Below are 20,514 nucleotides of genomic sequence, written 5' to 3'. Positions count from 1 at the left end.
AGCAACATAACAATGAGATGCTTAAAAATTAACATAAAAGGTTTAAAACCTATACTGAAAACTTTAAAATATTAATAAAGATAATGAAATATGATTTGAATAAATGAAATGATTACCACATTCTTGAGTGGAAACAATAACCCAAGAATGTTAATTTTTCTGCAAATTAATATATAAACCTGAATTGAATTCCAATGTAATTCATTTTATAATTACATGACATGATCTATAAATTTATATGAAAGAATAAAACTAAAAAATAGCCAAGGGGTATATTAAAGAGAAAAATAGTGAAATAGGGAATTCCTTTACCAGATACTAAAAATTTTAAGACATCATTATAATCAGTAGGTGTGTATTGCTTTAAGAAAAGGCAAAAAAATTAGTCGAAGAGAAAAGACAGTTTAGAAATAAATTTCCCATAAATGAGAATGTAATATATGACAAGGGTGGTATTTCAACTTGTTGAGAAAAATATTTTAAAAATAATTGATGTTGACACAACTGATTCTCCATCTAGAAGAAAATTAAATTGAACCTATACCTCATATCATATATATATAAAATTACAGATAGAGGCCGGGTGCAGTGGCTCACGCTTGTAATCCCAGCACTTTGGGAGGCCGAGGCGGGCGGATCACGAGGTCAGGAGATCGAGACCACGGTGAAACCCCGTCTCTACTAAAAATACAAAAAATTAGCCGGGCGTGGTGGTGGGCGCCTGTAGTCCCAGCTACTCGGGAGGCTGAGGCAGGAGAATGGCGTGAACCTGGGGGGCGGAGCTTGCAGTGAGCCGAGATCACGCCACTGCACTCCAGCCTGGGCGACAGAGCAAGACTCCGTCTCAAAAAAAAAAAAAAAAAATTACAGATAGATTAAAACTTAAATGTACAAGGCAAAATGCTTAGGAGAATATTTAGAAGACCTAAGGGTTTTTAATCAAGATAAGAAACCCGGACTAGAAAACATAGACATATTTGATTAGAGAAAAATTAAAGTGTTTTAATTGGTAAAGCATCCTGTGATTGAAAGAAATAGAAAACAATTTGCAAAAAATATTTGTACAAAGAGGATGGATGAAAGGTTAATATCTTTAATAACATTTATAATGCACAAAGCACTCTTACAAATAAGAAAAATAAGAAAATGGGCAATAAATATAGATAATTCAAAGAACAAATCCAAATGGCTAGCAATATATTTTTTAAATACTCAAATTCATTAGTAATCAGAAACTTCAAAACAAAATAACAAGGAACTAATAATTGGTAAAATAAAAAAGAACATAGTACCTGTTACTAACTGGCAGGGGCAATAGGGAATGAGGTTATGGAAATGGTACTCATGAATGGCTGGTAGAATTATGAATTGTTACAGCCTTTTGCAAAATAATGAGGCAATACTTAGTAAAGAGTACATATCTTTTTCTGACCTGGAGATTTCATTCATTAGAATCCAACACTTCTAAATGAAAACGTAAGTAGGTAAGAATATGTGTACAGTTATTGGCCTCCTTATAAAGAATATATGTACAAAGTCATTGTCTATGGGTACAGACACACAGGAGGAAGGCAGACATAAAAATCTTGGCATAACCTCTCTGGCAAGGTGGCCTCTGGGTTTAGAGTAGCTCTCCTGAGAAGAGGTAGCTGTAAGCCATTAGCAGCCAATGCTCACAGGATTTGGGGATGGGTACATTAGGCCAATTCAAATGGGACCTGGGTGGGACACCAACATCTTCCACTACAATCTCTACAGGCAGAGTATGTGACTGTTAAAGAAAGGAATTAGCTTTTTCAGTTGACTTAGAGACTTTTCTGAAAAAAGCAGATCAAAGTTATATAAAATGATCTTTCTTTTTTTTTTTTTACAAAAGCATGTACACAATTTTTCTTCATATGTCTTTATGTAAATTATCTGAGCATAGAGAAAATATGGTTCAATGCTCAATAGGTCATTTTTTTTCTGTTTTTGTTTGTTTTTTATACAGTCTCACTCTGTTGCCCAGGCTGGAGTGCAGTGGCACAATATCAGCTCACTGCAACCTCCACCTGTCGGGTTCAGGCTATCCTCATGTCTCAGTCTCCTGAGTAGCTGGGATTACAGGTGAACACCACCATGCCCATCTAATTTTTGTATTTTTCATAGAAACAGGTTTTCGGTATGTTGGCCAGACTGGTCTTGAACTCCTGACCTCAAGTGATCTGCCTGCTTCAGCCTCCCAAAGTGCTGGGATTATGGGCATGAGCCACTGTGCCCAGCCCCAGTAGCTCGTTTATATGTAAAACCTAGTGCAGGAGAGTAAGAATGAAGGTGATGCAGGTAGAAAAGGGGAGTAGGGAAGAATGTCAGGTCTAGGGCAATTTAAGGAAAAAAAGAAATTGCACCCTACCAAAAAAGACGATTATAATCAAAGAACGACAATAAATGGAGAAATTATTTTGTAAGCTTGGTGGTAAAACCTGACATTGGTACCTTCTGTCCACATTGGGCACACAGTTGGCCTTCCATATGAAAGGTTCCACATCTGTGGATTCAACCAACTGTGGATGGGAAATATTTGAAATAACAAAAATAAAAAATACAACGTAACAATTATTTACATAGCATTTACACGGTCTTAGGTATTATAAGTAATCTTGAGATAATTTAAAGTATACAGGAGGATGTGTGTAGGTTACATGCAAATACTGTGCCATTTTACCTAAGGAACTTGGTATCCAAGGAAGTCCAGGAACTAATGCCTCAAGAATTCCCAGGGATGACTGTATTTTGCTTTCTGTGCATCTGTAGCCCTGAAGAAGGATTTACATCTTGGCAGTTTTTTACCATCTGTGGTGAGTTGAATGATGTCCCCCAAAAGATATGTCCAAAGACCTAAGTCCTACTACCTGTGAATGTGACCTTATTTGGAAACAGGGTCTTTGCAAATGCAATTAAGGATCTTGAGATGACATCATCCTGGATTTAGGGTGGGCCCTAAATCCAATCACTGGTGTCCTTGTAAGAGACAAGAGAGGGATACTTGACACACAGAGAGGGCGGGGGAAGGCCACGTGAATATAAGGGCAGATTATAGTGGTGACAGCTACTACAGGCTGGAGAAGGTAAGGAATGATTAACCCTAGAGCCTCCGTAGGGAGCATAGCCCTGGCCAACACTTTGATGACAAACTTCTAGCGTCTAAAACAGAGAGAATAAGTTTCTGTTGTTTTAAGCCACTACTTTTGTGGCAATTGTTATGGCAGCCCTAAAAAACTAATATACCACCCCATTTCATAGACGCCATAAGAGTTGAAGGTAGTAAAAACCTAAGGGCAATAGTTTATTGTTTGAATTCATCATACCACATAGGTGTTTTGCTGCTGCCTGTGAGTGACAAGTCAACAGATGGGTACAAAACTGTATCATTAAGAAGGCATCATGTCTAGCTTGGGGATGTGCAGCTGAACGTTCAGCCCATGAAGAGAGGCTATGCATTTGCTCTAAAGATTACCTGAATATGTATATATCTTTAATGATGCATATGAGAAAATAAACACAAAAATAAAAATGCATATGAGAAAGATAAACTTACTGATGGAAAATGTGGAAGGCATTTCAGAAGCATTTGACTAGTGTACTAGAAATGGAAGGCATATATAATCGTCCTCCAGATGTCACATCAATATACTCCAATCACAGTGTGAAAGTGTTCTTTTTCCTAAACTTTTGCCAACAATAGTTATTATCTTTGCCAATTTAGTAACTGAAAATGGACTCTCCTTTTAAAACTAATATTTAAAAAAATCACTGGGGGTAGATAATATGTAGTCTTTCCATTTCCAGTACACTTGGACCCAGAAATCTGAATTGTATTTATTTATCCTGAAGATATAATCAGGGATATGGGAGAACAATATATACAATATGTTCACTGCATTGTTGCATATAGTAACACAAAAATTTTGAAAACAACCCAAAGGTTTACTAATACCAATTTATTAACTAAATTATGGCATAATCTTTATAACTAAAATTTCTTCAGGCATTAAAAATGATATAATATACTCCATTTACCCTGATGTGATTATTACACATTGTATGCCTGCATCAAAATATCTTATATACCCAATAAATATATACACCTACTAGGTACCCATAAAAGTTAAAAGAAAAATGATGTAATAACAGAATGTGTAGAATTCTGTATGTGTATGATGTTCATGACATATTAAGTAAAAGGGATAGATTCTAAAACAGAACATACTGTATGATCATCTTTTTGGAAAAATCCATGCAGAAAACAAACTGAAAAGATACATAGAAAATGTAAACAGTGATTATCTCTGAAGATAGCAGGAATACACTTGACTTCAGTGTGTGTGTGTGTGTGTGTGTGTGTGTGTGTGTCTGATTCATATTTTCCCAGTTTTCTATTACAATATGTTTAACTTATAAAATTAATAATTAAAAAAAAATCTCGGCCAGGCGTGGTGGCTCACACCTATAATCCCAGCACTTTGGGAGGCTGAGGCAGGCGGATCACCTGAAGTCATGAGTTCAAGATCAGCCTGACTAACATGGAGAAACTCCGTCTCTACTAAAAATACAAAATTAGCCGGGCATGGTGGCACATACCTGTAATCCCAGCTACTCGGGAGGCGGAGGCAGGAGAATCCTTGAACCCGGGAGGCAGAGGTTGCAGTGAGCTGAGATCGCACCATTGCACTCCAGCCTGTGCAACAAGAATGAAACTCCATCTTGAAAAAAAAAAAAAATTCTCCCTGGCTAGATGATCAACTCGTTGAGGCCAGAGACTGTGAACAAATTTCTGTGTTGTTTTTTTCTCTTCTCACTGCCAAATACGCTTGACTATCCTATCTGCAAACAGAAAGGGCTCAATTAATACTTCCCAAAATGAAACCACAATACTAGAAACAAAATCAAGATGGCTCAAATAAGATGTTTATTATAAGTATTTTCTCAAAGAGATTTTTAATAGGAGACTGTCAAGCTGTTTTATTTCCCCCTAAATTCACACTTTATTACAGGTAATATAGTATTCTATGGCTTTTAGTGTGCCAAGACTAATCGTCTCTCCAACAAATGGCTTCACTTACATTTAGGAATAGTTTTCAGGGATTACATTCTCTTTCATGAGTATTACTATATTCTTAGTAAAGCAGCATATAAATCTACTTATAATCCAAAAGTAGGCTAACATTGGGTTTAGGTGCATCTAAATTCAAATTCTGTAGATGATTGGCAAAAATTTCCATTACGGGATACCATAGTTACTAAATGGAAGCACTTAGCTACATGCAAAAAATTATAAAGAGATCAGATATTCAAAATTGATTTTTCCTTCAGATTAAGAGATAGCTTTATTTAGACAGCTGAAACGGGGCCTTGTAGGAGATGTTTAGTCTCTTTGACTATTCCCCAAAGATTATCAGGAAGGAATAAACTAACTAATTGTATGTTTTGTCAAGGCCTGCATTGATTTTTGTACATGATAATTTTAAATAACCTGCATAATGTATGTGACTGTAAACATTATTTTATTTTAAAGTTATCCAAAGAACTGCTCAACAATATGAACAACAATATGAAAATACATAGTACAATGGCTGACTTATGGTTACTTAAAATTTCTCGTCTACCATGTAAATGCCTAAATAGCTTCGATAATACAAACCAAATGAGTTCAAGACCTATAATAAAAGATATTAATGTGATATAGTTTAAGTATCTTGTGTAGAATACTTCACTTATATAAAGTGCTTCAGTCTAACAGTTGATTTACAATGTCTAACATGTAAAGACTCTCTAATATGGTACAAATGGAAGAATTAAAGAGTAGGATATCTGTAAGACCAAATAAGTATTTGATTAAAAGTTTCCTTTATTTGCTTTAGCTCTCCACTTTTTTCCTTGCTGCTAAAATGCTAATGTCTTTTGATTAATAAGATGATAATCCTGTTGGACTCCTATGGTTCAATAATGTTTAATGTTACATGTCCTGAGAGTCCCACGAAACTACTGAGCAGCTGTCACTGACTTCATTTTCTTCTGCACACTCTCCCTTTCCTTTTCCACAGCTATCAGGGTTTCCCATTCTCTCTCCTGAGGTACTTCATAATGCAATATTCAGACCTCAATCTTACTTTAAGTCACAAAACACTGCCTGAGGCTTACCTTAGTTGCTATTTTTACTTATCATTTATTTCTGCCAAAAGGAACTCCTCTAAAACTATTTTCATCAAGAATTTTCATTTCATGTTTTATCATCTAAGTTTGAATGCTAATTTTCTTGAACTATAGAGGAAGGCTTTTTTTTTCTTTTTTTCTATTTCCAGTGTTTTCTGCTAGGGATTATTATAACTTTAGGAAACACAGAGGCATTTATAAATATATTTTAATGAATTTGTGATATATTCAAAATAAGAGCATTGATGTTTCACAAAGGAATGTAATCAAATTGTATGGCAAAGCTAAAAATGATAGAATTTTAAAAGTGGCTATCATGAAAAGTAGAAACCCTTAATCTATAATATCAATTGGAGAGGTTCGCTGTGTCACCCCTTCTTGGAGGAACTTGAAAAAATGCAGGATAAGGCCAAGGAGAACCAGGACAATACCCAACTCCTATGTGACACACCTTCTTCAGTGACCATTGTAAACACATGTGATAAAGAACCCTTCTTTTAGGTTGGGGTGATGATAAAAATGCAAAGGCATGGCACCAAGAATGCTTTTTTCCATTTATGTGACCAAGTTTTCAGTAAATAATTTATTACAAATAAGCTTTTCCTCCTGCCTTTATTAGATAGCTATTGCTGTATGAGAAAGTACATCCCAAATTTGACTTAAAACAACATTTATTATCTCACAGATTTTGTGGGTCAGGAACCAAGCTGGGAGTAGCTTAGCTGGCTTTTTTGCTTCAGGGTCTCTCGTGTGGCTCCAGTGGCAGGGCTATACTCATCTCAAGGTTCCACTGGGGAAAACCTGCTTCCAAATTCACTCTTGTGGTTGTTGGTACGATTCAGTTCCTTTTGAGCCGTTGGCTAGAAGCCTCCCTCAACCCTTGCCATGTGGGCCCCTCCAGGGGGCAGTTCCCAACATGACAGCTGGCTTCCATTGAGAGAGAAGGCATCAAGAGATAAACTCATCTTTTTACCACCAAACATCAGAAGTGACATCCCGTCCCTTCTGCTGTATTCTATTCATTAGAAGCTAGTCACTAGGTCCCACCTACACCCAGAGAGTGAACTGCCAGGAAGTGAGATTATTGGGAACCATCTCAGAGGCTGCCTACCACATGCGAAATATGTCCCTCCTACTCCTCAGATCCTCAAAAGTTTCACTTTTGCATTACAACATCAGCTCAAAGTTCAGAATCTCATAATTGGAATCAAGTCAGGGTGATATCATAATTGGAATCACCCCAGGCTTCCTCGGGGGGTAGTTCTTTAAGTACAGTTCCTGGAACACAGTTGCTTTCCATCTGTAGACCCATGAAACTAGAGAAAAGTTATCTGCCTTCTACTCACAGCATAAAATCATGGATAAGGCATAACCATAACCATCACCATAACATTCTGTCCACAAAGCTGGGAAATGGGAGACATAAAGGAGTCACTAAGTCTAGCCCATGCTCAAGGGGAGGAAATTATGCAAGGTCTGAAACTAGGAGGTGGGGATCACTGGGGGCCACCTTAGAGGCTGCCTACCACACTGCCCTTCTCCTATTTGATTCTAATAATAAAAGAAGTAAAACTTTTGATAAATATTTTATGAGACTTCAGGTGGGGCTGCTATCTAACATACATGGATGGCATTGCTGCTTGTATTGCTAGTTTTTTCCTTTGACTCAGAGTAAAAATTCTTTTTGATTACAAGAATATTAGAGGAAATTGTTTAACAATTCTATTTCTCTTTATCATGGCCATAGATCTGATCATTGATTATTAGGTTGGTTCATTTCCCAAAAATTTCCAAAATATCTTCCTCAAGTTTAATATAACATTTGTTATAGCTCCATGCTTATTCATGTGGCTGACTTCTGTATTTCTTCTTCAATTTATCAATACATCTTATATTTGCATAAAATTCAAACTACATCCCTTGGCGAAACATAATGTCTCTACTTTGAACATGGGAGCTTTTCTACTTTCTTTTTTATACTATTGACTAGAGAAGTAACTTCCCCTTCCTTCATGCTGCTTTCTGAAGTCCTGGTAGAATACTCCTTATTGTCCTTCCTTTTTCTATCAGTCTATGGTTCTCAACCAACAACAATTTTGCTCTTCGGGGGACATTTGGCAATGTCTGGAAACATTTTTGGTTGTCACAACAGGAGAGTGCTACTGGCATCTAGTGTGCAGAGGCCAGGGATGCTGCCAAATAAGCTGTAATGCACAGGGCAGCCTCCGTACAACAAAGAATTATGGGGTCCAGAATGTCAATAATGCCAAGGTTGAGAAACCCCAGTGTAAAACAAACCAGTTCTTCCTCCCACTTTAAAAATGAAGACATTACAATGTTGCTTTAGCCTTGGTTACTGTATAAATCTACTTTTTTTCCCCCAAAAGCAAACATTTCCCCAAAATAACAAAAATGTGGAGTTGCGATATAAACTAGAAATTGCAGGCAAACCAGGTTCTACTCAATTACCTAACCACTGAAGAATATAGCTTGAGATAAAGGGCATGGAGAAAAGTGAAATTTTACTAAATGTGCAGTTTGAATACTTCTTTTGATTGGGCAATATCTACTGAATGTTTTGTGACACTTTGAGATCTAGTTTTATACTTTAAGCATATGTAATTACTAACTAGAAAATATCTCAAATATGTATCTCCAAACTAGAGCATGGATTAGGAGTCTTTTCTATTTGTTTGCTCTCAAAACGATGCCAACATAAAAAAAATTTAGAACAACGTACAGCAGCCGCTATAGAATCCCAAAGACAACTATAATATTTTAAAATAATGCTTCATATTTTTATTATTTCATGGCATTTCTATTCACGAATCACCTTTTTCCCTAAATAAGTGTAGCTATAATTTTATGAGTTGTTTGTCCAAATATGTAGAACAGGCCTTTGGGAGAGAACAAATACACTCACAATTTTTCTTAATTGCCAACAGACTAGTTTATTTGCTTCTTTTGTAATACAAACATGCTATTCTCTTAGTTTTTATCTTCAATAACATATGAAAGATCCAAAATCAAATTGGCTGTCTCTACAGCCACCTGTAGGCCACTAAGCTTTGCAGTCAAACAGTCCAAGGTTAGGTTGCTGGCTGAGCCCACAGCTTCACGTGGAAGGCAGCTTTGTGGCACAAACGGACGACGTGTGCTTCTTAAGAAAGACCAGTTGAGTTCTTCCTGGCTATTGTACAATCCACAGCCACACTGTGAAAGCAAATCTGGCCAGTTAGCAACACAGGGAGAATCTGCCTGAACTGACCAAAGGTGTCCATACTTCACGTCAGTGAGAATTTCACCTCCATCATGTTCTAAAGAGCCAACAACAGATTCTAGGGCACTGCAAAATGCTTCAGCAATTAATTGAAGTTCCGTTTGAGTACATTCATCATCTTTGAGAATGCTTTCTGGGTCGTTGTGAGTCTAAAGAGTAATAAAAACATTGAAAACACATACAAAGCAATTAATATAAAATGTTTCAGAAAAATAAGATACTGAATCAAAATCTTCTTCCTAAAGTTACTACTTACTTTCATTTAATTTGGGGTTTGGCACAATAGTAATGGGCTTGTATGGGTCAGCCGGCCAGCCTGCAAACACTTAACTAGGTTGGTTATAGTAAAAATGTATTAAAAATATATATACTACCAGTCATGTTACCAGAATGAGTGAATCAGAATAACCCCACCATCAGCTTATTCTGAATGAGGCTTAGTAGTGCCTCCTTAATACATGAAGGACTAGGCATAATGTATGTATTACAGGTTTTTCTGCACACAGGAGGAAGTTCTTGAAGACTGATGTCCCAAATGGAGTACTTATTTATCTCTGCAAAATGTTTGAGATTTGTTTAAAATGAGAATGCACATATTTTTATTTGGAAATCATGACGTAAATTTTCATATCAATGTTTTAAAAATGAATATTATTCTCTTTAAATTAATGAAAAGGTAATAAGACCTTAAACAGTCTTCTGGTTCCACTATTTAAAAATGTTTATCCTAGAAATTCCATGATAAAAAGAAAAATTAACATATAGCCATGCACCACATACCAACGCTTCAGTCAATGACAGACCGCATACACAACAGTGGTCCCATAAGATTATAAGGCCATATTTTTACTAACCTTTTCTATGTTTTGATATGTTTAGATACACAAATACCATTGTGTTACAATTACCTACAGTATTCAGTACAGTAATATGCTGTAAGGGTTTGTAGCCTAGGAGCAATAGGCTATACCACATAGCTTAGGAGTGTGGTAGGCTCTACCATGTAGGTTTGTGCAAGTACACTCTATACTGTTTACACAACAATATTGCCTAATGATGCATTTCTCAGAATATATCTTTGTTGTTAAGCAACATGTCTGTATTAGCAAACTAATAACTGAATGATGGGTTAAAAAGTCCATATCTTAACTGCTTAAAAACAGTGACTACTTTCCTACTCAAGACACCTCCTTCCTCCAAAAAACTTTCTCTAGTTTACTCAATTCCATTTCAGAATACATTATTGTCCATTCAGCACCAACAGATTGGCACAAATTTTGTTTTCCATAATGTATATTCTGATAACTTTTCATGAATGTGCTTTATCTTCAAAGAGATTCTAAGTTATTTGGGGAAGGACAGGGCATGTTTACCCAATGAATCAATTGCTAATATCTGGAAAACACCTATACCTTTTTCTATCCATTTTCAAATAAAGTAGGCCAGTACTTATGAAATAATCAGAACAACAGTGCACTAAACTTATCTGAGAGCTGTCAGGAAATGGAGTTTCCTAGACTAATCAAAAAATTCTATTTAGTAGAATTAATAAATAACATACATAAATACCAATTTAAAAATTATAATAGAATCTAATATGTGAACTGCTTAAATGAATGAAACTGTTTTCTTGATGCTCTAGAAGATACTGAAGTATTCTGTAGAAACTTGGCCCTTTTGTTTGTGAACATCAATTATTACTGTATTGCAGCAGTTAAGACCTCTGAGAGAACTGCCAATAACAGAATGCTGGCTTCAACATGCAGAACATGTAGACAATACTCGAAGAACGTGATCATTTGCAAAAATATGATTTTTATAATAATCATTGTAATAAGGATATTACCTTATATTTACCTTGTTATTTCCCTCAAGTGTTTTTGATTATGTATTTTATTTAGACTACTGAAAAATTCAGTGTTAAAGGCTACAAGTTTACCTATATAACAAACCTATACATGCACCCCTGAACCTAAAAGTTAAAACAAACAAACAAACAAACAAAAAGACTATAGGATATTATGATTTTGGCTTATTATCTCAGAAAACAAAAGTTGCTGAGAATCCAGGTAATCCGAAGAGGATTATCTTATGTACCTTGTGTCTGATATACGCAGCCAAATGAGTTTCAGTACAGCCACCTCCCAACAAAGCCCATGGTTCCTTGAGTGTTAACTGCAGGACATGCAGTGCCGTCTGACATGTGAGCTAAGAAAAAACCCAAATCATCAGAATCAGACGTTCACATCATAAACACACACAAAAAATCATACTCTCAAAGCATCACAGTGAATACAAAGAGTGTGATTTTAATTACAAAAGAACAAAACTTGTATTGTGCCAAGGTTGTCATGTGATTAATACATTCTGAATAGTAAGGTTTAGAGATTAAAGGAAGATACTTTAGTCAGAAGTTTGTTTTCATGGAGCCAGATTAGTATTTTCTTTCATATACCCTTAGCTCTTCAAATTGAGACTGACAAATATATGGCCTCAAAATATCTGGGTCAACAAGGTTTGCTGGCACTTCCACTAAAAAAATTATTTCAGTCTAAATAATAAATTTATTTTGAATTGTTTTGGAAATAATACAGTTACATCCCAGCAATAATAAATTAAAAATCACGCAGACCTTTAACATTTACTAAGGATATATCCTTGAGCATACATGAATCTTTAAAACTTGTGACCAATCCGATAGATTATCATTTCCCTTGTATAAAAGTTGCATGTATTATTGCTGGCAGAGAACAGGAAACTCTGCTAAGAAGTGGATGATGGGTATTGACTGGGGAACTCATTTTCCAAGTGAATTATTTATACACATTAGCATCAAAGACTACACAATTCAAGTTAATTTCTTAGAAAAGTTCACATGTCTACAAACCACTGCTCAATGAAATCAAAGAGGATACAAACAAATGGAAGAACATTCCATGCTCATGGGTTGGAAGAATCAATATCGTGAAAATGGCCATACTGCCCAAAGTAATTTATAGATTCAATGCCATCCCCATCAAGCTACCAATGACTTTCTTCACAGAATTGGAAAAAACTACTTTAAAGTTCATATGGAACCAAAAAAGAGCCCGCATCGCCAAGTCAATCCTAAGCCAAAAGAACAAAGCTGGAGGCATCACGCTACCTGACTTCAAACTATACTACAAGGCTACAGTAACCAAAACAGCATGGTACTGGTACCACAACAGAGATATAGATCAATGGAACAGAACAGAGCCCTCAGAAATGATGCTGCATATCTACAACTATTTGATCTTTGACAAACTTGACAAAAACAAGAAATGGGGAAAGGATTCCCTATTTAATAAATGGTGCTGGGAAAACTGGCTAGCCATATGTAGAAAGCTGAAACTGGATCCCTTCCTTACACCTTATACAAAAATTAATTCAAGATGGATTAAAGACTTAAATGTTAGACCTAAAACCATTAAAATCCTACAAGAAAACCTAGGCAATACCATTCAGGCCATAGGCGTGGGCAAGGACTTCATGTCTAAAACACCAAAAGCAATGGCAACAAAAGCCAAAATTGACAAATGGGATCTCATTAAACTAAAGAGCTTCTGTACAGCAAAAGAAACTACCATCAGAGTGAACAGGCAACCTACAGAATGGGAGAAAATTTTTGCAACCTACTCATCTGACAAAGGGCTAATATCCAGAATCTACAATGAACTCAAACAAATTTACAAGAAAAAAACAAACAACCCCATCAAAAAGTGGGCAAAGGACATGAACAGACACTTCTCAAAAGAAGACATTTATGCAGCCAGAAAACACATGAAGAAATGCTCACCATCACTGGCCATCAGAGAAATGCAAATCAAAACCACAGTGAGATACCATCTCACACCAGTTAGAATGGCCATCATTAAAAAATCAGGAAACAACAGGTGCTGGAGAGGATGTGGAGAAATAGAAACACTTTTACACTGTTGGTGGGACTGTAAACTAGTTCAACCATTCTGGAAGTCAGTGTGGCGATTCCTCAGGGATCTAGAACTAGAAATACCATTTGACCCAGCCATCCCATTACTGGGTATATACCCAAAGGACTAGAAATCATGCTGCTATAAAGACACATGCACACGTATGTTTATTGCGGCACTATTCACAATAGCAAAGACTTGGAACCAACCCAAATGTCCAACAACAATAGACTGGATTAAGAAAATGTGGCACATATACACCATGGAATACTATGCAGCCATAAAAAATGATGAGTTCGTGTCCTTTGTAGGGACATGGATGAAACTGGAAAACATCATTCTCAGTAAACTATCGCAAGGACAAAAAACCAAACACCGCATGTTCTCACTCATAGGTGGGAATTGAACAATGAGAACTCATGGACACAGGAAGGGGAACATCACATTCCGGGTACTGTTGTGGGGTGGGGGGTGGGGGGGGGGCGGGGACAGCATTAGGAGATATACCTAATGCTAAATGACGAGCTAATGGGTGCAGGAAATCAACATGGCACATGGATACATATGTAACAAACCTGCACATTGTGCACATGTACCCTAAAACCTAAAGTATAAAAAAAAAAAAAAAAAAAGAACATCTAGATTCTAAGAAGGTAATTAGAAAGACAGGATTATCTTCCAATTAAGTTTATAAAGTCTCTATTTCATAAAAAAAAAAAAAAAACAAATACCTGAGTTAATATCTACAAATAAGCTGAATACATATGCTGCACTATACTCTTTCAAATATTTAAAGAAGTTAAGATCATCAAACCCTGTACTTAAAGATGCTTGAATATTCTTTGCAACTTTAGAAATCAGGGGTCTGTTTTTTGAGAAAGTCTTATAATGAATTTGTATTTTTGAGGTAGTTAGCATAAGTTATTATTGAACAGTAATTCTTGCAGTGGTTGTAAATCATTTTTAAAATGACGTGATGAATTGATATAAGGTACCCGATCCAAGTGACTAAACTATTCCCTGAAGGAAAAATGCTCATCTCTGGGAGATATTTTCCTAAATTGGAACTTGGTAACAGTGCTGGTCTTATACACAAGATTTATAATCACTCAAGTCATTGATCAAGTAGAAACAAGTCCGTGTATTTATTGTGGAGATGGAATATTTTTGACCTACCCAGGAAAACAACATCCTGTATCAAAATTATGCTTAGAGATGTAAACTGATCATGTCATTTGTTTGCATTTAAAGTTGTAAAGCAGATCCCTAGAAAAATCATAACAAAAGCCTGTTTATACTAACCACATAATTACAATAAAAGATTCTTATGAAGGCCTAGAAAACAGTTTCTCTTCTAATTGATATACATCTGCATATCCTACATACACTTGATCTGAAGGTCATATAGATCTTAATAGATGCACCCAGACTTTTAAATTCTGTTCAACTCATTTGCAAAATAAGTTAGTGATTTCTTCTGACCCCCGAAACCATTGCTAACTTATGAAAACATTTGCTTTAATAGCAAATTCTGTAACAAAAATGTCTTTAAGGTGTGTTTAAGTCAACACTGACTTACATTTCCAAAAAATGTGTATATGTGCTATAAATAGATTTATAGGCTATTTATGTGTGTGTGTGCATATGTATGTGTAAGCTATAGCTTTATGTTAATTTATATATGTGCATATATGTACATATGCTATAAATAAATATATGCTATTTAAAAAAAAAAAAAAAGAAAAGTTCACATGTCAAGGGCCTTTTAGGTTTCTAGTAAATAGTAGAAATAATAAATGGCAACACACGCCAAATTTATTATAATGCCACAGGCATTTAAATTAGCTTACTTGTGACTTTGCATCAATCATTTTAATTTTTGCTTTCTATACTACCTAGGGAAGCTACGAAAAAAAAAATCATAATAACTATTGAGTGACTAATTCCTCCCTCAGCCCCTGCATATGGAATTCAAAGTTCATTATCTACCTTCAGCTCATCCCAGGCAGTGTCATTTCTGTTGCAGAGAAGCAAGCTGCAGATTGTTGCTTCATTAGGAATAAGATGAAAAAAATGTTTGGAGCCAAATTTTGCAGTGCACACATCTTTCACACTTCCATAACTATTAGGAGATATTGAGCCTAGGGATCCAATAGGCTGTGTTCCTATTTTTTAAAGATGAGAAAATACAAGATGTATAAGCAAAAGTGGGGCAAACAACCATTTAAAAGTATATTTATTCCTAGCCAACATAAAAGCCCCACAAGCATATAATTTAAAATATAAAATATAGGATAAATAAGATGAATCTTCCTAAATTGCTAAGTTATATTCTCCTATTAAAATGATATACAAATAAAGTAAAGTAGAAGTTATTTTGGTTTACAGATCTCTTTGAAAATCTTTTAGAAGTCATTTTGTACTCTCTTCCCAGAAAAGGGCACATACAATTTTGCATACATTTTCAAGGAATTCAGAAAACCCCAAAGCCCATTCAGGGTTTAGAGACCCCAAATTAAGAACTTCACTAATTTGGATTAAGGGTGATGTGACAGGCTATTTTTTTTAAAGGCATTATTATTTTCAATTTAAAATAAATGCTGCTATCCAAATAGCTGTGTAGTTGAATTCCTTCGGGACTCTACATAGTGAATATGTTAAGAATTATTTTTTTGTCTAGCAACTATTTATAAAATAGCTAACGGAATTATGCCAAAATAAAGTGACATGCTTATTTCACTTTGTTATTATTTGATATAGTAAGTATTTTGTCCTCCTACCTGCACATGTAAAATAGTGAAGTTTTATAAACCACAAGTAAAAACATGAATAAAGAAGTTAGGGTGACTTGAATTTTCCAAATCTCCAAATGTAATGGAAGTTATATAAGAAAAGAAACCTACACCAAACTCCTACAAGAAACAGTACTAAAGTCTAAAGCTGTAATTCTGAGCCATTCACCCCTTTGAACTAGTTTCCTTTTCTTTCAGACTCACCTTTAAAAGATGGTTTCTTTCAAACTAATGGGGTTTAGTTTGAAAGTCTAAAATGTCGGCCGGGTGTGGTGGCTCATGCCTGTAATCCCAGCACTTTAGGAGGCTGAGGCAGGCATCGCCTGAGGTCAGGAGTTTGAGACCAGCCCGGCCAACGTGGTGAAACCCCGTCTCTACTAAAAATACAAAAACTAGCAGGGCATGGTGGCAGGTGCTTGTAATCGCAGCTGCTTGGGAGGCTGAGGCAGGAGAATCACTTGAATCCAGGGGGCAGAGGTTGCAGTGAGCAGTGAGCTGAGATTGCACCACTGCACTCTAGCCTGGGCAACAGAGCGAGACTCTGTCTCAAAAAAAAAAAAAAAAAAAAAAGAATCTGAAATGTCTAAAAACACTTCCATCTCAAAAAATTTATAGAATATAATCACTAAACAATTTCACTTATTTGAATATTGTTTACTTCTGAAGTCTTCAAGAATAACGAATACTTTAAAAAAGTGATCTAAGTAAAAAAGCCAAAATCTTATAGTATAATTTCTTTCACATGGTGGGAACAACAGATTCTGCATGAGAAGACCAGCTCTACTGCTAATCAGCCACTGGATGCTGTTACTCATGTCATTTAACTTTTCTGCCTCCCTCACATGAGAGGCAAGTGGGGATAATAATGCATACTTCACAAATAAATCAAACCAAGTCAAATGTTAAAAATACTCCAGTCTAGGCACGGTGGCTCACGCCTGTAATCCCAGTACTTTGGGAGGCTGAGATGGGTGGATCACCTGAGGTCAGGAGTTCAGGACCAGCCTGACCAATATGGTGAAACCCTGTCTCTACTAAAAATACAAAAAATTAGCCAGGCATGGTGGCGTGTGCCTGTAGTCCCAGCTACTAGGGAGGCTGAGACAGAATTGCTTGAACCCAAGAGGCAGAGGTTGCAGTGAGCCGAGAATGCACCACTGCACTCCAGCCTGGGCGACAGAGTGAGACTCCATCTTAAAAAAAACAAAACAAAACAAAACAAAACAAAAAAGCAACAAACCCCTGTAAGCTGCAATATGCTTCACATGTGGCACGAATCCACAGTAACACCCACTACACAACCTATATCATTAATAAACAGGAATTTTGTTTGAAGGCCTGAAATGAGGTAATGTTAACTTAGATTACCAGGGGAGATAGGTAAGGCCAAAAACATACTTCATCTACCTAAAAGTTTACCTGCGCTATGTGCCTGGTACAGTTCTCCCCCTCTTCTCTTTTTTTCTCAAAAGCTCTCTGCTCCCAAGATCCAGGACTAAAGCTATGGCTATTAATATCATGTTTAGGTATATATTATGGGCTAGTGTGGAAACCCAGCCCCCAGTTACAATATGGTTTCTATGGGAAAATGTTTTTTTTTTCTTTTTTTGATAGGGAATCTTGCTGTCACCAGGCTGGAGTGCAGTGGTGCAATCTCGGCTCACTGCAACCTCCACCTCCCGGGTTCAAGCAATTCTCCTGCCTTAGCCTCCCAAGTAGCTGGGATTACAAGCGCGGCCACCACACCCAGCTAATTTTCTTGTATTTTTAGTAGAGATGGGGTTTCACCATGTTGGCCAGGATGGTCTCAATCTCCTGACCTTGTGATCTGCTCACCTCGGCCTCCCAAAGTGCTGGGATTACAGGCGTGAGCCACCGCCCAGCCTTTTTTGTTTTTTTAGATGTGGTCCTGCTTTGTTGCCCAGGCTGGACTTGAACTCCTCGGCTCAAGTAATCCTCCTGCCTCAACTTCCCAAGTAGCTGAGACTACAGGCATGTACCACACCTGGCTAAATTGTCTCGTATTTTAAAAATGAATCTGGAAGACCCAGTATTTACAAGCTGGAAATTGCCACATTCATGCAAATCTAGTAGATATTTAAGGGTATCAGTCTGACTTACTATACCAACGATGAGTTCCAAGGAATTATTTCCATTATTAAGAAACTCTACTTTGACAGTCATTTGAGTCTTACAAAGGTAGGGCAATAACCCAGAGATGTTATGTATTCAACACTTGGCATACATACGGCTCCTTGTTGATAATTTATACTAAGACTTTCATTAAATGAACTTTAACAATGGTTTAAGTCTAATAACTTAAAAATTGGAAACAATGCAGACTAAATGATCATCTTTCTGATAGATTGTCAAAGCAGTTAAAGGAATACTGAAAGGTAGCTCAAATCAGGAACTCTTCAGCTTGTCATTTTTCTTTGGCTTTAACACGTCTTATATCTGCTTTTAATTTGCTGAGTTTGTAAAATACAGTGAATTTTTTGCCTATTTTAGTTCTGTATATTACCAAATATATTTCAGTCAATTCAACAAACACTTTAGAACACCTACTGTGGGCCAGGCCTGTAATAGGTGCTGAAAGTAAAAGATGATCTTGGTTCTCAAGGTCAGGTGGAAACAGTTTTGATATAGGTAAAACATAGGTGCATGTACATCCCCCTCCCATGAGAAACAACTACTTAAGGAGAAGTACAGAAGTTTGTTGGAATTATGATAAAGTGAAGAAAAAGGGTCATTCTAGTTACAAAATTACTTTCTAAATATAACATGATTTAAGTTTTGTCAACTGGGGCTGAAGAATTTTGTGTAAAGTATGAAAGACCTTAGGATTATGGGGATGTTAGACTTCTCAACAACCTGTAAAATATTTGGGGGCTAGATTATGATACAGTACATTAGGGGGCTGAAAATACATAGAAAATGGCTATAATCACTGCATTTTTAGTATGTGAACAATACAGGATCTTTTCCAGAAACCTTTGCTGCCAGAAATGATACTGACACATGCTGGGTCAATTTTTCAAGATGTTAACAGTGACACAAACCAAAAATATCTCTGCTCAAAAAAGTGTGATTTATTAACTGTAAGGGGCAAAAGCCAAGAGTGATTTTTACCTGTCATTTTAGTCAGGGGTTCCATCAGAGTCACTCCAATTCTGTCGATGGCAATAATACGATGCATATTGAGAAACTGCTTCAAAGATGGATGTATAACTTTTTGGCACAGGACAAGATCTACGTGGTCACTGATTAGCTGCCTTCCTAGGTTAAGCAGCTGGTCCAAGACTGCATTTTCAAGAGAAACCCCATGACTGACCACCACAGTTCCTTCTCCAGTGTCAGAAATGTCTCCGGATAAAGTTGTACAAAAGAGTGCCACCTTGAGGGCAGTTGATTTTTTGATAGGTAATAGCCTCATTAATTGAACTTCTGACATTTCAATGAGTATCCCAGGTAATACAGTGGAATCTGTAACTCTTTGACCTTTTAAAGGTACAATTAAACTCTTTCCTAAAATGATGTGGCCTTCAGCATTTTCTGGAATTGTAAGCAAAAAGGCTCTCAGGATCAAAGCACTGACATGCTCTGTTTCCTTTCTGGTGAGCATACAGGCAGGTTTACTTGTTAATATACTGCGCACCAAACAAAGGAGGATCTGACTACTACTAAAGTCGACTGGGATTCGACAACCACAGGTCTCAGACTTGAGATAACTGATGCAAAGACTCAAAAGATGTTTATTTAATCTAATGACAGTGGTGGGTGTCAAGCCTAATCTCTGAACATTTTCAATCAGGTTGCAGCAAAGAATGGCTGTGAATAAGCCACAATCACTGAAGCTTGACACATGATTCTGTATGGAGGTGGTCAAGATCTTTAAAATGGGATGTGTGACCAAAAGGTGACTGAGCAGCGCGGAGGACTGTGAGGTTGTGCACACGTAACCTCCAAAGCCATTGTGCAGCTGCTTCAGCCTACCCAAAGGGCCATAGCACGATGTTACAATTCTTTTCCAGACAGAAAGTGTGCTCCTGACTCTCTCAGTTGTCAGTGGTTCACTCTTACACAATGATGGCTTCTTAGCTTCCAAACGAGACATCTTACTTCAGGTGGTAACTAGTGAAGACCGTTTTTATTTTGTAAACCACATTTTTCTATTTATTGCATTATCACGTTTTAACATTAAAAATTATTCTTTAGGGATTAAAGTATGAATATGCAGCATTGTGGCTATAAAATCAAAAAGTTCAAAGTTTATGAAGCTAATCAGCATAGAATGATT

The 20,514-nt window shown here is 36.5% G+C and overlaps 1 protein-coding gene across 1 annotated transcript; it reads right to left on the bottom strand.

Moving 5' to 3' along the window:
• Window positions 1–4,925: 4,925 nt before the first annotated feature.
• Window positions 4,926–20,409, bottom strand: MKKS (MKKS centrosomal shuttling protein). The gene is made up of 4 exons (XM_032142167.3): window positions 19,347–20,409; window positions 15,412–15,587; window positions 11,570–11,680; window positions 4,926–9,621 (listed from the first exon to the last, which is right to left on the bottom strand). The coding sequence occupies exons 1-4, from the start codon at window positions 20,329–20,331 to the stop codon at window positions 9,181–9,183; spliced, it is 1,713 nt and encodes a 570-aa protein (XP_031998058.1). The 5' UTR covers window positions 20,332–20,409; the 3' UTR covers window positions 4,926–9,180.
• Between the last annotated feature and the right edge of the window lie 105 nt (window positions 20,410–20,514).

Source organism: Hylobates moloch, unplaced genomic scaffold, assembly GCF_009828535.3.
Source record: "Hylobates moloch isolate HMO894 unplaced genomic scaffold, HMol_V3 SCAFFOLD_21, whole genome shotgun sequence".
NCBI classification, from domain to species: Eukaryota; Metazoa; Chordata; class Mammalia; order Primates; family Hylobatidae; genus Hylobates; species Hylobates moloch.
Note: the sequence above shows the minus strand (reverse complement) of the source record. Positions and strands in the feature narration are given on the sequence as shown.